The sequence below is a fragment of the Oryzias melastigma genome, linkage group LG20, assembly GCF_002922805.2.
Source record: "Oryzias melastigma strain HK-1 linkage group LG20, ASM292280v2, whole genome shotgun sequence".
Lineage (NCBI taxonomy): Eukaryota > Metazoa > Chordata > Actinopteri > Beloniformes > Adrianichthyidae > Oryzias > Oryzias melastigma.
In genome coordinates, this window is record NC_050531.1 from 23,794,965 (window position 1) to 23,812,755 (window position 17,791).

The 17,791-nt window shown below is 41.0% G+C and overlaps 1 protein-coding gene across 1 annotated transcript in view; it reads left to right on the plus strand.

Annotated features, from left to right (window-relative positions):
* Nucleotides 1-17,791, plus strand: part of LOC112139027 (receptor-type tyrosine-protein phosphatase mu) — a gene marked incomplete at its 3' end in the record, with an annotated part of 50,021 nt that overhangs the window by 21,446 nt on the left and 10,784 nt on the right. The window contains 6 exon segments of the mRNA XM_036217534.1: nt 7,677-7,789; nt 9,365-9,439; nt 10,741-10,767; nt 12,748-12,759; nt 14,474-14,664; nt 17,288-17,296. Coding sequence (XP_036073427.1) covers nt 7,677-7,789; nt 9,365-9,439; nt 10,741-10,767; nt 12,748-12,759; nt 14,474-14,664; nt 17,288-17,296 — 427 coding nt within the window.

Genomic DNA, 17,791 nt, shown 5'->3' on the forward strand with positions numbered 1-17,791 from the left:
CAGCTTTTCGTCTTTTCTACAGTTTGCAGGTCAGGGTTAAGCTTAGCTGCAAGTGTGTTTCTGTTTGTGTGTCTGAAGGAATCTATTTCCATTTGTTTGTGTATGCCTTTTCTGTGTGTCTGCATAGATATATTTGTGGGGTTTTGTGTGTCTGAACAGACATATTTGTGGGTTATTTGTGTGTCTGAACAGATATATTTGTGGGGGTTTTGTGTGTTCTTGCTCTGAGCCTCTGGGGTCACAACAGCTAATCACCTAGCAATTAGCTAGTATGATTTGTCTTTAGTTTCACACCAAGGACCTTCCTAACCCAACACTTCACAGTTATCTGGACTGGGAGCCAGTACATTGAAGTCCTGGACTGTGCCACCATGTGGTTGCAGTAACTTATAGCACCTGTTATAAGGTGTATCTATTGATATGGTGGCTTGCACTTCTGTGCATATGTATATATGTGTGTGTGTGTACCTGTAGCCATATTTCTCTTTTACTGCATATGTGTTTGTGTGTCCATTGGTATGCCTGTGTGTGCGTCCCTCTTTGTGTGCTTGCTCATTTATTGTGTGTCTGCATTTTTCTGACAGTGTATATCTGTTTGTAGGTCTTTTTCTGTAGTTGTACATGTCTTTGTGTCATGGAGTTTGTGTGTGCGTATGTGTGTTTTTTTGTCTGTCTGTTTGCACATCTATTTATTCTTGTGTATGTCATATTTGTTAATGCTTTGTAGTGTATGTTTGCGTCTGCATTTGTGTATCTGCAGTGTGTCCATGTGTTCATCTATTCTTGTGTGCTTAAGTGTGTCTGTGTATGTGTCGGTTTACGCCTTTTTGTACATGACTGTGTGTGTGTCTGTGCGTGCAAGAGGGCAATCGGACAAATAGATTTTTTTCTTCTGACTCTCAGAATAGACAGAGAGAAAACACGGACAGAGTGGAGATCCAGACGATGTGCAGCTTAGACGATAAAAGGATTCTTTAAAGATGGTTTTTGCTCTGCTCTTCTCATGCGACACATCAGGAGAACCCAAGAGGTAGTTAGAGAGAAAATAAATCCCACCATTCCTCCTGAGAAATTGGACAGAAGCCGACTGAGAGCTTTTTCTTTTCTATTTGTCCCTCAGAAGTGCAGCTGAGCTGAAACAGAATGATAGAAATTAGCTAGTAAAGAGAACTGGAATAGCACTAGTTCTGCACGCTGCAGAACTTAAGGAGAAAACGATTGCTTAAGAAGACCGTGTACCAGCTGCCCACAAGAACCACCACTTTTAAAGGGCCTATACCATGCAAAATCAACTCTTTCTGAGTTTTTAGGTATATTATAATGTTAATCCTCATGAAAAAAAAAACCCAAGCAGTATTTTTCTCCATGCACACATCTCTGAGCATTCTTCTAAAACTGCACTTTGAGCACCAGCCCCCCTGTTCTTCCACATTCACACGAATACACGTGGAGGAACAACCCCTTCCAGGAAGAGTCTGTGCTGCTAGCACCGCCCCCCGGCTAACACACACACCCACTTTCTCCAGGGAGCAAAACACTTTCAGCATCGACTCTGAGAAGAAGTGATAAATGAAAATTAAAAAGTATTAAAACATTTAAATCAAAATAAAAGTATATTTAAGTTTATGCACAAAAATACTACACACATAAATGAAGTTAGAACTTCAATCTAAAGTATCTGAAAGCAGTTGGGTTGTGACTGTAGGTTCTACGAGACGATTGCTTCCTCCAGATCTCGGAACTCTGGTGGATTTGTGAAGCAACTATATTCTATATAACTATATTCCTGGGATAGGATCTCTCCTTCATGTGGGAATCCCTAAGGTTTCTTCTTTTTTCCTGACTCAGGATTTTTTAGGAGTTTTTCCTTACCGAGAGGGAGGGTCTAAGGGCAGGGATAACCAGTTTATGTAGTCTGTTTAGTTTTTAACTATTGTTCATATTTTGAAGCCCAATGAGGCAAATTCCTTTGTGATTTTGGGCTATATAAATAAAATTGAATTGAATTGAATTGAATTGAATAAATCTCATAATATTGAAGGGGCTCTACCATGATTTTCTTAGGCCTTTCAGAGTGAACTATATCCATATATATGATCATATACCATTGGAGCACAAATGAACAAATTATTTATTAAATATTAGTCATTTTTCATGAGTTTTTCTCCTACCCGGAATTAAAATGACTCAATTCTTGAAGCTCCGCCTGCACGCTGCGTGTGGGTGGTGCCCATTTCATGACCTCATCCTAGAGTCTCTGTCTTCGTTTCTCCCAAGAAAATAAACAGTATCCACATTTCTTCAAAGATGGATGCACATACCAGAAGTTAGTTCTACATTATTAATAATGAATAATGATCCTCCTCTATGTGAAGACACTGATTTATCACCATAATTATCAACAATGACAACAAGCTAAGAAACAAATATCAATATTCAGAACTTTATTAATCTCGTAATTGTTACATTTTCAGATGATCACTTACATTTATGGAAAAATGACCAATTTTCACTGTGTTGTTCTATGTTTATAAAAAATTGAATGTTAAAGAAAAATCAATTTTCACACAAATCTCGTCACATTTTGAACTAATGACCAAATCTGCAGCCTTTTTAACAAAATGAATGTTCTTTGAACTGGAGTAGGTCAGAGGTCACCTAAACATATCTAAAGTTCATGCATAATGAACAGGTTTTTAAGACGTTTTAATTTTTAATTCTATGTGAATGCAAGTGTAATTTAAAAAAGAATAAGAACAAAATAAAATGTAATTTTAGATGCAGCTCAGAAGTGAGTTGTGCTAATATTGGAAGAGACCTGAGGGCACCTTGTGTGGTCCTTGAGGGCTACCTGGTGCCTGTGGGCACCACGATGGTGACCCCAGATCTAAAGTAACCAACACTTGTTTGAGCTGGAATTTCTTGAAGACAGGACACAACTGGAAGATAAACGATATTCTGCATCTAAAATTAAAGTTGTTTGCTGATCCTCATCAACATCCTTTGTTGAGAAATCCGTTGTTGGTGTTACACTGGGGGCGGTGCTGGCAGAGCAGACTCTTCCTGGAGGGGGCGGTTTGCATCATGCTGATGTCACCACAATACCACCCGCTCGGTTTTGTGGGTATGGGAGGGGCTTCTGCAGACAGTACAGGTTTTTAGAGGATAACTCTTAAATGCATGAATGGATCAAAATGCAACTTTAAGTTTCTTTATAGTGAGGAATGAACAGTGAATGCATTTAAAACCTCAAAAAGTAGAATTTTCACGGTACGGCCCCGTTAAGGCTTTATAAACTAGCAGCAGTACTTTGAAATTGGTTTCATATTTAACCAGTAACATGTGTACAGACTGGAGAACAGGAGGAATGCGGTCAGTTTTTTAAAAATGCTGATGGCATTCTGAATGAACTGCAGCTTTCTAACTGTCCGTTTTTGAAACGACAGTTAAATGACTGTTATGGAAATCCAGCCTAAAAGAGAACAATCAGACAAATGCATGGAGGCATGAATCAGCTTCAATAAATCTTTTTAGGACTTGAGAGATCCGAGTTCCTCATTTGATTGAGGGGATAAAAGTCTGATTTGTTAACATTTACACACCAAGGCCCTCCTCTGATTGCTAGCAACAGCCAGCAAAAAGACTAGACAACTTAAATGTGTTAAATCTTCAAAACTTTAGGGCTACACTGTATATCAAGCTTTTGATCAAATTGTAAGACGAAGGTTTAGCATAAGGATTTTACATTTCTTGAAAAAAGTCAGTGTTAGATTCTGGAGAACCAAGAGCTTGTGCCTCACTGCCTGAATCACCTATGTCTCTGCATCACCTTTAATGCCAAAGATGTTTCTGTTAAAACATGCTATGCCCTTTCACATACCATAGCTCTTTATGCGATCAACTTGAATCGGCTGATCTGCACAGAAAAGCGGCTTTGCTCCGGTATGCAACATTTTAAAGTAGCTTTTCATCAATATGCAATACAATACTACTTACTCTTCCTAAACCAGGAAATGGTTCCAGTTCTCCTGGTGGTCATGACAATGCATCTGAGGTAAGCGGGTGATTTCTTGGTTCAACCGTTCGACTCTTGAGTTAAACTGGGGATGCTGAGGCTCACTTTGATCCCCAGGCCCTTACATATAGCATGCTCGACCTGAGAGGTGAGCTGGGGACCCTATGTCCTCTGGTAGACCAAAGTCCCTGAAGACATGGTTTAACAGCTCCTCTGTGGTCTCCAGTACCAGGGGTAGCTTGGGTAAAGGGATGAGCCTGCATGCCTTGGAAAACCTATCTATGACTGTCAAAAATGTGTTGGTACCTTGGGATCTCGGAAGAACCGTCACAAAGTCCACAGCAATGTGAGTCCATGGGTGATGAGGAGTCGGTAGAGGCTGAAAGAGGCTGGCCAGACGCTGCCGAGGTACCTTTGACAGGTGTCGCACTGGGTAACAAACCCAACCATCTCTGCCTGCATGGAAGACTACCAAAAGCTGTTTGAGGTGATCATTTACATCATTTCATTGTTTGAGGGTATCATTTACAAGATAGATGACTTGCTGGCGGTGAGATGGGGGCATATACACCTCGTCAACTGGTTAGGACAGTGGAGGCGGATGAGTGGCATTGATCTCTGTTAGTTCTGTCTCGATGTCCCACTGCACCAGACGGAGGACCAGAGAAGAGGGTTCTATAGGACTTGATGCCTCTGTGGGAGCGTCGTGGAGGTGGGAGAGGGTGTTGGCATTCCCACTCTTGAACACTGGGTGATTTTAAATTAAAATGGGAGAAGAACACGAGACTATTGCGCCTTCTGAGGATTTCGCCACTTGGCTGACTTAATGTATTTTAGATTCTGACGATCAGTGACGACTAGGAAAGGCTGAGGGACTCCCTCCAGCCAGTGCCACCTCTTTCATAGCTAGCAGTCCCCAATCATCTACGTTATAGTTCTATTCAGCATCGTTGAGTTTGCAGGAAAAGTAGGCACACAAGAACATCTTTAGAGGCTGACCTTGGGGTTGTGACAACACAGTGGTAGAGGTGTCCATCTCCACGTTGAATTGGGCTGCGGGATCTGGATGATTGAGAGTTTCGATTGATGATTGAGTTTTTTAGGTTCTAAGAACAATGTTCAGGCTGGAGTACTTCCCGTCCAGGAAACAGAGATGCACACTGGAGACATCAATGTGGGGAATTGAAAGCTCCAGATGATCTGTGTTAAGTCCAGTCCAGGGTCATGCATGTGAAATCAATCTTAGGCAACACAACAAAAGGGGGTAGACTTGACGTGATGTCCAAAGACAGAACAGGGATCAAAACCAGCAACTTGATCTGGCTTCCTCGAGGGTAGAGAACACAACAAACTGGCAGAGTGTAGATGATGGGATGGAGCTCAAATGCTCCAGGATCCAGCGGCACCGAATGATCAATCAGTGGAGTCAGGAGTGAGCCGGTTTAATTGTCTGACTTTTGATCTGTTTACAGGATTATGTGAAAATGGAAATTTAGGAAACTTTGAACTGGTGAGAAATGATCTTCTGCAGCTCCACGTCTCAGAGCCAAAGCTAATGCTAGCATTAGCATTAGCACAGATTAAAAGAATAAAATCATATTTACCTTCATATTAAAACAAGCAGCATTCAGTGAAGTACTTGTAACCTTTGTCTAAATTAACTGGGTTGTCAGAGAGAAATAATCTATGACTGGTTTAAAGTCATCATAGAAAACAAACCGTGAGAGTTACTGATAATGCTGCTGATAACACTAACAAACTCAAGAGTTGTTACAGCGAGGACTCTATACTTATTATTTTTTAGAAGACAGCTTACATGATACTTTTGCTTATTTATATGGAGTTTTAGTCCTGTAGTGAATTCCAACAAGAACCAAATCAATGCAATCTGATGTTAAAGACCCATTCCAACAAATATCACGTTTTTAAGATGTTCCTGTAGCATTTTTCTACTTATGGGAGACATTTATAAAATACCTTAAGATTAAAAATAGGATTCTGAATAATCATTTACTCAAACTATGTTGAATCGGGAACAAATAAAAACTTTGAAAAAGATCAGGTTTGTGATGCAGTAACTGCCATGGCCTCTGCCTCCTGTCTGTGATTGGCTGTTTGGTGGCACATATGTCACACTAAACTAAAAGTTGTGAACACAAAATTAAAGAGGGAGAAAGTGAGAAGAAAGACAATGCATCAAAAAACATTTTTGTAGCAAATGCAAAAATATATTTTAAAAGCAAAGAAAATTATTTTGAAAGCAAACATTTAACATTCTCATTTGCTACTTAGAAAGTTTGGTTTTTAAAATTGAACATTTTGTATGCAATAATGGAAATTTTGTTCTCAAAACTGACTTTTTTTCTTAATGTAGTGGAATAAATTATAGATTGACCAATACGTTTTTTTTCAAGGCTGATACAATGTAGATATTTTTTTAAGTCTGGGTGGCCGACGGCCAACATTTAGGCCAATATTCACTTGTAATATTTATTTTGAAAAACAAAATCGCAACATGCTGTCATATGCTCAACTCTTGCTATTGTTTTACATCATTTGGGAAACCTAGATATAATTTTTTTAATCAATCCAATCAAGACGTCTGCACATGTAATAGATATTTTGATACATATAATTGATATTAGTCCAATTGTCACTAAACTCACCACGGAGTTCAGTAGAGAGAGTGAAGACTGTGTCAGTTTAAAAGGGATGTGAAAACAATTTAGGAAGGTAGGATTATTTTTTTCTTCAGTTTATATCAAACATTCAGAGTAAGTCTATCTGGTACATGCATGCACAAAGACTAGCGGATGCTAGGCATAGGTCGTGCACGGTCATCAGGCTAGCAAAACAGCCTGCTTCTCCACCGCTCACACACGCTTCATCTCACAATGTTGTTTTTGATGCTTTGATTCTCTCAACACAGAAAGAGTTAAAGATATATAACATCTAAGTCATTATTGTCCTGTTTTTTCACAGCAGTTATTCACAGACAATAACTGCTGCTTAGCCTTACATTTGCTTTCCTGCTATAAAACTCAACAGAATTTAATTTGTTTTTTATTTTGAAATAATGGGTTGATTACATGTCTATATTTTCAACATGTTTTTTCATTGTTGGTTCACAGACACGTTTAGTGGTGAGGTAACAGAGCTTTTTTTTTAAACGTTTTTTTGATGTTCTGCACAACGTTGCTAGTTCTGATATGGCGAGGACAGAGATGTTTACTACAATTTCAGGGGAATTTTGTGTATTTACATACCTTTTACATATCCGTGCATGCGTGAGCTTCACCAAAGAGAAAACTTTTCTCTCCTCCATGGTTTTACCTCCCCCAACCTCCTCATCGCAAACAGCCTCAATTTCTGATTGGCTCTGCATCTGTCTGTGCGTGGTTAACCAATCAGGTGGTGCAGTGGGCGGGACAATGCTGAACACAGCCATAGCTGTCTCTGAGCCAAAAAATAACCAGTTCAATATTGGTTATTGGATATAAAAAAGGCAGACACCAATAGTTGTCAAAATAGCCAAAATCAGTGGCGATATTGATATCATATTTGTTGACCCCTGGCATAAATATCCCTTCGGGTAAAGTTTGGGAAAGTGAAGATGTTAGACCAAGAATTTTTTTAACACTAATAAATTATGTCCCCACAGGAAGTTGGCAAAAAAAAGGAAGGAGACGCTGAACTCCAGACAGGAAATGACCTTGATGGTCAACAGCTCCCAGCACACAACTGTGGTGGACTCACACACACTTAATGGACATGGTGAGTAGATGATTCCAAAACCCATGCATGCACACAAACATGTTTGTAGATTAGGCCCTACAAGTGGGCTGCAGGGTGATGTAACGGTTAGTGCTCTCACCTCACAGCGAACAGGCCCTGGTTGGAATCCCAGCTGGGACCTTTTGTACAGAGTTTACATTTTGTCCCTCAAAAACAACAGGAGCATGCTAAAAATATGCCTGAGAGGTTATAGGTATCTCTAAATGACCCGTAGGTATGTGTGTATGGGTGAACCCTGCTTTCCTCCAACTGGCTCGGGTGACCCCAGAAAGGATTCACCTGGTTCGGATTTTCATAAAATTATGAAAATTACAGACTTTGGCCAAATCTGTATTTTCCACATATGGCTCCTCCCTACCCCTACACTTAGCCCTCCAAACAGAGAATTATGGGAAAATGGTGTCCTCAGATTCAGACGTTCTACTACTTAATGACATCATCAATAGTTGTTGGTCTTCTACGTTATCATGTAGCTGCCTCCGCTTAAAAAATACATAACAACAATATCAGTTAAAAATGTATGCCTGAACAAAAAGTCCTTACTTGGGCCCGATTCGATCCTTCTCCCTTCTTCTTAGCCTCCCCCTTGATTTGAAGTTGAAGTCAAAGTCGTGTCCTGATTATTATTCTTTAAGTTTCACACTCCAAACAGAGGGGTCCAAAGTCCACCATCGCGAGAATAAACTGCGTCCCGCTAAGAAGCTCTTTTCTTCACTTTGGTGCGCTCTGAACCACAAATGTTTACATTTAAATGTAAGTAATGACTTTATGTTGTAGTGTGACCTTTTTAAAGTTATAAAACTGCTTTTGTTATGTATATTCAAGCGCTGGAAGCTCCGTACTAGCGGACTGGTGATTATTGATGATGTCATTGAACGAAAGTCACATCTGAAATATTAGACACTATTTTTTCATCACCCTCCATTTGGAGCAATCACGGAGGGATAAATGAGGGGGGAGGGCTAAGGGGAAGGGAGAAAGGGAGAATTTGGATCGGGCCTTACATTTAAACTTCTGTCCTTCAGAGCACACCTAGGTGAAGAGATGTGTTTTTCCTTCACAGCACAGCTTAACGCATTAGCTTATATCAGCAGAGGAGTAGTTAGGTCTAAGTTCTGAAAGAGTCCGAGCACCACCAAATGTCCCTGCAATCAGAGGGGTAGGGAGAAGCTTAGAGGTAGATTTAGCCTTTGTCTCTTTGTTACCCACTAGTCATGGACCCATCTATTAGATCTCTAAATCATGGGTATTTTGACGTTTACAGCTACAAATATAGATTATGAATCTGATAGGGATCTGTCCACAGAGCTCTGTTGCACATCACTGTTTAGAGCTCTAGCAAAAAGAGCTGAAAGATATATACATATATAGGTCTCCTATACATATACCCACCCTAATTCACAGTTTTCATATCTGTATTTGAATTTTCTGCAGCTTATGTGCGTTCTTCTGCTGGTGACCATCAGTAATCTCTGATGGCCCTCCAGTAGTGTTTGGTGGACAGTCTGTGTCTGTCCAGTGCAGGTTATGTATAAAGTTTGTGTTTGTGTGCAGCTGTGTCGTCTCCATCCTCTTTCACCCTGAAGACCAACACCATCAGCACCACTGTCCCCAACTCTTACTACCCAGGTAACTCGCAGAACCGTTGTCTCATCAGCTGCCTCAACAGTTTCAGGTCTGTCAGAGGTCTCATTAACAATAATGAGGAGCAAAGTGTTTTCCTATCCTGCACACACAGTGATATTTATGAAGGAGCATTTGAGATGTTTAAGTTAGCTTTGCCTAAATCTGCAGATCAAAAGTGTGTTTATGCACATGAATAAAACAAACAAAAAAAACATCAATGCATTTTTCTCTTCTTCATGTTCATTGCTCTTTGGGAATTTTTAGCTGTCATAAGAAACATTTACAGGAAAGGATATGAACTATTTAGGCAGATGAGGCCCTGAAGATGTATATGAATGAGTATTGGTGTATTAAAGTCCATTCACACTGAATGCGATTCGTGTGACAGAGGTTCTATGTTAAGTCAATGGTACAGATGCGAACTGAGGCGATCTGAAGTCATGCAGCATGATTTGAGCAATGAACGCGGTTCGGAGGACTGGCAGCAGCTCGATTTGAGCGACGAGGTGTGAATTAGGCGGTGTAGCCAAAGTTTAAATATCTGAAGTTTGACAGGTCGTCGCATCACATCACAAAACCAGGAACTCAGCTTTGAGAATGTGACGTTTTCAGTGACTCAGTCAGTGAGTAGAATACTAATCCAATAGGAGCGTTTTTGTCCTGAACTTCCATCTAATTCCTCAACCCCCGGAGCCGTGGAGTTACCATGGGAAGAAAAAATGCATCCCGTGCGGATCACTAGCCTCTGAGCTGCAGTTACCCAGATCCCCCTCGTTTTTCTTCTTTCCCCTTTTGGGTTAATGTGGGACAGCCTTCAAACTCTGTCACAGAGTCACAGAAACACCGCAGACGCGGCTGTCATCCAAACACCGTCCCTGGAGTGTGATAGAAGGTAATGGAGAAATATTTAAATGAATAACATTGGCTGGTAGCTCCTCCCACACATGCCCGCAGCATCAAGCTCTTTAGCACATTTTTTGACGTATGGCGAGAATTTGTTGTTCAAATTGCGCTTGGTGTGAATGCATCTTGAGAGTGTGAATGACTGCAGTAAGAGCAGTTAATCTGCAGAAGAGAAGGTGCTGATCATCCTGTTCATCACTGAAGCTTCACTCTGAAGGGGAAATCATTTTGGGATTTCAGTTCAGTGCAGGGCATACTCTTGTTTCAGACTGGAGGACTAATGGGCCTGCTCTTTGAGGGTGTCACATGAAACACACTAATGTGGCTCCTTTTTTCTCTGTTGTGTCTGTGTCCCTCTGTTTCTCTGTCCATTGGTCTGCTGCTGATGTTCCTGACCACAGATCCTTTTGTACCGACCGCCATTCTCGGTGAGACTGTTTTCCTGTTTTCCTCACAAACACAAAATCTGACCAGCTCAGATAAACAGGAAGCAGTCAGAGAAGTCAGTGTCAGAGAATAGTGCGAAGAAGAGGAGTCTTTTTGGTGGTTTTTTTTTGGCTTCCATCCATCCCTGCTTGCTTCTCTTTTGGCTGCTTTGGGATTTAAGTTTTACTTTGTATTTCAATTTTTCAGTTGTTTTGTTTACAATATAAGTCAAATTAACTTTTAAAAACAATACATTTGTTCAATTCTTTTGTCCTTTTTCATCATTTTAAACTGATTTTCATTTAGATACAGCAGTTTTTGTTCACCTGATGGCCATAAAGTTGTTGTTTTTCTCATTTATCTTCATGTTCTGTTTCTGTAAACGGACAGTGGGCTTCACTTCATCATTGCATCCACAACATTCCTGCGTGTTGTGTTGACGTCACGTCTGTCTGTGACCTCCGACCTCTGCATGGAACCAACACACTTATGTGGATGGGGTGGGGGTGCAAAATATATGCATTAATGTGCTTGTTGACAGTGAACAGGCTTAGGAGGGGGTCCTGGCCTTCAACTGCAGGCTTTTGCTAAATTGAGGCCTGAGGTTGACATGACAGTACGGCCAAGTTTTTCACCTGCTGATTGTTTTCTGTTTGATCTCCTGTTTCATGAACAGAGCGCGCTACAGCTGCAGCTCTGACTCTGTTCATCATCTTCTTTAATGTTACATTTGCAAAAAGGAAATAGAAGCTCCTATAAATGAACAGAAAAACGGGTCAGCAGCTAAACAATCTCACCCACCACTGATGATCTCATAGCGTAGAAACACTTACTTTCAGTTTAGGGTCATGCTTTGAAATGAGTTGAAAGTACTAAGTCTACTTTAAGTTTTCTGTTTAGATAGTTGAAAATTTGCTCCTGTCTGCTCCTCACTTACACCTCCAAGGTGTTAAAACTAAAAATCTAGAGGTAAAAGTCTGTCTGTCAGCAGAACCAGAGCAGTTCTCAAGTTACACCTGTGAGACCTGTTATTAGTTCAGTGTACCCCTGGGGATTGGTGACATTCCCACTTATGTAGAGATTTTACAATCCCGTGTTAACACCAGATGGCAGAGCAGTTTTTTGTTTTGTTTTTTTGCCGTAGCTGGAGCTGACATATCATGTTAACATAAGGACATCCAGGTCCCTGTGATATGTTTTACTCATGTGAACAGCTGAACTCCTCAGACTTCTGAGCTGTGAAGACTCTAATCTCTCTGCCAGTCAAGATTTTAAAAAGTTGGAAATGAGTTCGATTCCGTGTTTAAGCCTAACTTAATGCTATAAAATGACAAAAAGAAAGATTTATTCACATAGGGACCAACTCAATGTCACAAATGTGTGCTATAGTGAAACTATCATGACAGCATACATAGAACTGTGACATTGATTCATAGTGGGTTGATTTGTTCAACTAACTGCTCATGAATCCTGAAAGCTGGCCTTGCTGCAGGTTGAGGCCTTCACCTAAATACACAGGAAAAGTTGTGTAGCATCAAAACAAAACCCTCTTTGAGGTTGATAAAAGTGTGTATTCCTTTGACTCAGCAGATCAGGACGCTGTGGGCTGTCTTGTTTTTGGAGATTTGAAACTTAAAGCGTTCTAATGTTTGTTTTATTTTCCTCCTTAATTGCACTAAATTAGTCTTAGTCCATTTCCAAAGGAAAGACCTGGTCTGGCCACCTGAACTGTCAAGTGAAAGAAAAGGACTGTGGAAAGTATTTTTAAACAAATTCATTTGTCTTTAGATTCAAATTATATTTAGATTGCAGGTAACCAGGTGAGCTAGGTTAGGATAGATGCAAAGTGTCATCAGTTCAAATAGATTGACTGTTTATACATGTTAGCTGTTCATAAGCTGTAGACTAGCTGAAGCTAAAGTTGTTGCTTATCTCGTGTCTCCTGTTTCTTCTTCTTCTCTTCTATCCTTCTCTGTCTAAAGTGCCAATTAATGGTAAGTGGGTAAATCTGGGGTTAAATGGGAGGGGGATATTTGGGGGCAGGGGTCTGTCATCACCACGCATGGAGCCTCACCCACCACCGGCTGTGATCATTAGTGTGGCAAAGCTTCATTTTTACCCTTTGTGAAATTTGTGAAGTTACAGTTCCAGCTCCTCCCATCATCTCACCTAGAACCAATCAAATATCAGCATCTGTCCGTCTCTGATTGCTTTTTTTTCTTAAATGCTGACTCTGTTTGTCCAGTTACAAATCACTGCCTTCATCTTTACGTCCATCTCCTCTCCATGATTGGTAGTTGAGGATATTGTTTTTTGACTGGTCAGACACCCTTGAGCCAAGCCAATAGGAACAGAGTTAGAGAGTGTAGTTGAAGGTATGTCCTCAAGTGTTTCCTGAAATGTTTGTGTCAGAGTCCTGAGCAGCTAAAAAAAAACAGTTTACCAAAAAAAAAAAAAATTATCTATATATTTATCTGATATCTTCTCTTTTCACACTGCAGCTCAAAGTAACTGGACCAGCTTGTGGACCACATCTCATAGGTTCTAGACCAGTTTACTTGCCGTACTGTAACTTGACAGGCCAGAACCCAGTTATACTGGCTACTAACCAGATAAACCAATTAGGTTTACAGTCCATTCAATTACTGTTACTAGTGGCAGCTGTGTGAAAAGAAACCATCATCATCCTCTCTCCAGACATGTGATCTGATGCCACGTCGTGTACGTGTGCCACCATCTGTGTTGTCATGGTAACAGTGAGGCAGGTACAGATGTGGACCAGGACTCACTGAAAATGTCCTCACTCTGGAAGACTCTGTGTGGTTTCATCAGCTACGTGACAACATCTATATTTCTCAGATTGTTTTTATTATGGTTGTTCTGTTTGTCCAGTCACAATTTTGCAGGTATAAATTCATGAAAGTACCCACCAGGTGTATTTATCTGGGATTCAACTTTTATGCACACCTGCAGGCTAACACACAAAGTTTTAGTACCTCGATGGTTAAACTTTCTGCTATGTTCTATAGCAGTTTTACTTCCATGTACCAAGAAAAGAACAAAAACACCAGAACCTAAAGTGGCCTGATCTGATGAGTTATTAGAAAATGTTCTTGTCGTACCTGTATATGGAGGACATCTCTGTCTACCAACTATTCCTGTTCAAAATCAGGTCGTGGTACTCGATCTATACTGAGTCATTCAGCTGGTTAAACTAGCATCACAAGGAACATGGATTCAAACACTCGATGCAAGTTTCCAAGAATGGTTTGATCTATATTTTTAGACAAATATTGTAGTGATGTCAATGCAAGCCGTGTTTTTTTAATACAGAGACATTCTAGAACTTTGATTATGCGACATCATGTTGGCAATGGAGAAAAATGACTAATGAAAATATGGTCTAGCATCTTGTTTTTTTATTTTTACTTTGTAGCAAAGCTGTGAGTTTGATGCATCGTACTAAATCCCATGTTCATAGATCTCACCTTAGCCTCATCTCACCTCTGCACTAAAACTGCTCAGAGTCTTTCAAGAATGAAGCTGAATCAACATTTGTCACTGAAACAAGAGACAGAATTTGTTGCCTCAGTGCTGGTGGTTCTGGTTCTATCTGGCACAGCCTGGTCTGGTCCAGTATGTCTTTGCAGCTTAAGTGATCAGCACAGGTCTTATCTATCTCTGTTCTCTACTCTGCTCTTTCTCCAGATGACAGCCACACCATGACCAGTGAGACCAGCAGTCTGGTCCAGTCTCACTACAAGCAGCGGGAGTCCGAGCGTGAGGCGCCTCCCTATCAGACGGGACAGCTGCATCCTGCCATCCGAGTGGCCGACTTGCTGCAGCATATCACACAGATGAAATGTGCCGAAGGCTACGGCTTCAAAGAGGAATATGAGGTGAGGAGCGGCCATTGCAGAACCTAATCATCCAGCTCACATCGGATTTTACTTTAGTAGTTCACACACAAAAAAACTTGTGTGCAACAACAAGTTCTGGTTTAGCCTTTGCCATTAAACCACTGTTTGATCACCAGGACTGTAAGAGTGGCCTGCACGCTGATTCTAATAGGAAGGCATGTAGGCCGAGGCCAGCAAAGAGCTCTGGTCAATTTGGGTCCAATGGAAACAGATCTTATGAGACCACTGCGGTCAGTGCTTTGCACACAGCCAACCACCACAACACAACCAATAACACAACACACATCCACCCCTGTGTTTTACAATGGTAAATTAGCAAAGAGTGTAGGAATGAAAGCCATGATTTGAGCTTTGAGGTCACTGAGCTACCTTTGTGACATCGAAGTTTTAGACCAGGGATAGGGAACCAGGCCTCAAGGGCCACAGGCCTGCATGTTTTCCAACATACTCTGCTCTGGCATGTTCTAACTGGGTGGACACACCTGAACCAGGTAATCAGTCATGATTTGGGCTTGGATAACTGGAAGTCATGCAGAGACAGCGGCCCTCGAGGCCTGGAGTTGCCTATCCTGTTTTAGACTTTGAATTAAAGCCATGAGGGGCTCCTTTTGACCCACCCTTACTGGCTCAGTGGGTCAACTCAAGATAGCAACCTCTTCCTGAACCTGGTGGCTTGTGTGTGAATTTTTATGAAGATCGCTTGGACAAACCTTCTCTTTTCCCGTATTGTAAGAAAATGGGAAAATGGTGCCTAAGCTGTACATTCTGTGCCCATCCCATCCATCCCATAATGATTTCATAACGTGTTTTAGTTGGGTTTCTTGATGTTGGATTTTTCTTAGCCCTCTAAGAGATTTTGGCCTCATCCATTTTTTGGGGGGGGGTTATTCATTATGCCCAAAATGCCCTTTCACTGGGTATGCTGTGTGTGCCAATTTTGGTGGGTTTTTAAGTTTGTGGTAAGGGCAACATTTTCTCTAAAAGGTATGAAGGAAGAAGAATTGCTAAAACATTCTGGACCTTCAGTCCAGGTCTCCTGCAGGGCAAGATGAAGAATGGAGCTTGTTGGATACTTAGGAGACCCTTGAAGATGTAATCTTCTGTAACTTGTTACATCCAGACTCAACTGCAGCAGCCATAATACACCACATTCCCAACCTTTCCCAGTCTAAGAAATTGTTTTCTCCTCCTCTGAGGCTGCTCCTGTTCAGATATGGTCTTCACAGTGACAGACTGGCAAACTGTGACAGAGCCAATTATCATCCAGAGGTGATCAGCTGCAGCATGATTTCTGCAAGCCTTTGAAGTGTGTTTGTCAGCCAGAGATACAACTGATAACTGATGCTCAGTAGACAACCACACAATCTCGAACGCCCTGAAGTTCCTCAGTAAGATGGCTGTCTGCAAAACACTACAAACCAAAATGGAGACTGAGGGGAAACGGACCAATGAAGCAACCTGTGCATGTGTGTGTGTGAGTGTGTGTGTGTGCTTATGCGTTTGTTCTGCTGTTTTCTTTTATCAAAAGAAACTCACTAATGGATGTTACTTACCTGAAAACACACACACACACCCACACATATATATATTATAGATTTTTCCTCCAGCTAATGGGCCAAACCAGCAAATGGCTTGTGTATGTATGTGTGTGACTTAATGTGTGTGTATTCAGGTCTGGTTGCCTGCTAGCAGGCTGCCCTCAGGGCTAATCCATTATACATATTGAATGCCCCCCCCCACACACACACACAAATCCAAATGGTTTTCAAACTCTAGTTCCAGAAAAACTTCTTCCAGTATTTTTTTCTTTTGTCCACAAACTGAAAAAATTCAGAAACAGGAAGTAAGCCATATTGCATAAGCATAATCACAACATGTATCCAGGATGTTCCCACCACGGCTGCAGATTCTTTTCAGCTTTTTTTTATTTTTACGAACCAGGACACTGCTAGAAACAGAACAGAGCGGGTTAGTTGTGATGAGTGAACTGATAATGCTTACTGCTCAAATTAAAATCCTGATTAAAGATTTAGATTGAACCTAGTAAATGCTGAGCAGCCTTCACTGAGTCTCTGAGGAAACCATGACCATGAAACCAGGGTTTTCTGACCATCCAGATATGCAGCCTTCTGTTCTGAGTTCATCTTCATCACATTTGAAACAGCTCTTCAAGTTCAATAAATATTGCATCAACAAACAGATGGAGCAGTCTTCAGAGTGACGTCACATGCTTAGTAGTATTCTCAGCATGTTTCTGAAAGACCACACTGTCAGAGCGAGTGCTGGAGCCTCACATCTCACTTTTTGTGCACTTTGTCAGAACCGCAGTGAGCCCTGCTTCACTTTAAACTGAACTGATGATTTTCTGTGTTTCTATAGCGTTTGATCCGAGCCATTTCTGACTCAAGTCTGTCAAAATATTTGGCAAGAAGTGTCAGAATTTTAGAGTAAGAGCTCAATGCCTGTGTTTGATCTGTTGATTTTCTTTAATAACAGTTTATGATGTTTTAAAGAATCAACAAGATCAGCTGATTTCCCTCTCATGACTCTTGTCTCCTGATCCTTCCATGCTGCTCCTTTACTAATTAACCTGATTGGACAGCTTAATGAGGTAAGATGCCTGCTGGGCTTTCTGATTTTTCTCCCTTCGTGTTTTTGTCAACCAGATCAGGGACTAGTTGGTTCAGACACTGCCACCTAATAGGACTCTAGGTCAATGCCAGAAGGTTCACTCATCTCCAGTCTGTGCCCGTTTGTGTTTGGGTTAGCCATCACACTGAAAAAAAAACTAATAAGATTTACTTAAGAAAATCCTACAAGTAGAGGTGAAGGTCCCCCACTATCAAGGTGATGCTCCAACCCAGTTGAAAGTAAGGATGTCTGGAGGAAACAGAAACCAAGTTAACCAAGATCTGAGTGTTCGGCGGGAACCTTCAGGACTTTGTTTGATTGGATTTTATTTAAATGTATGAAGGACAAGCTCTGAATTGAGATGCTTTAAATTTGTTAAACCTACCCATCCATCCATCCATCCATTCTTCTATCCATCCATCCATCCATTCTTCTATCCATCCATCCATCCATTCTTCTATCCATCCATCCATCC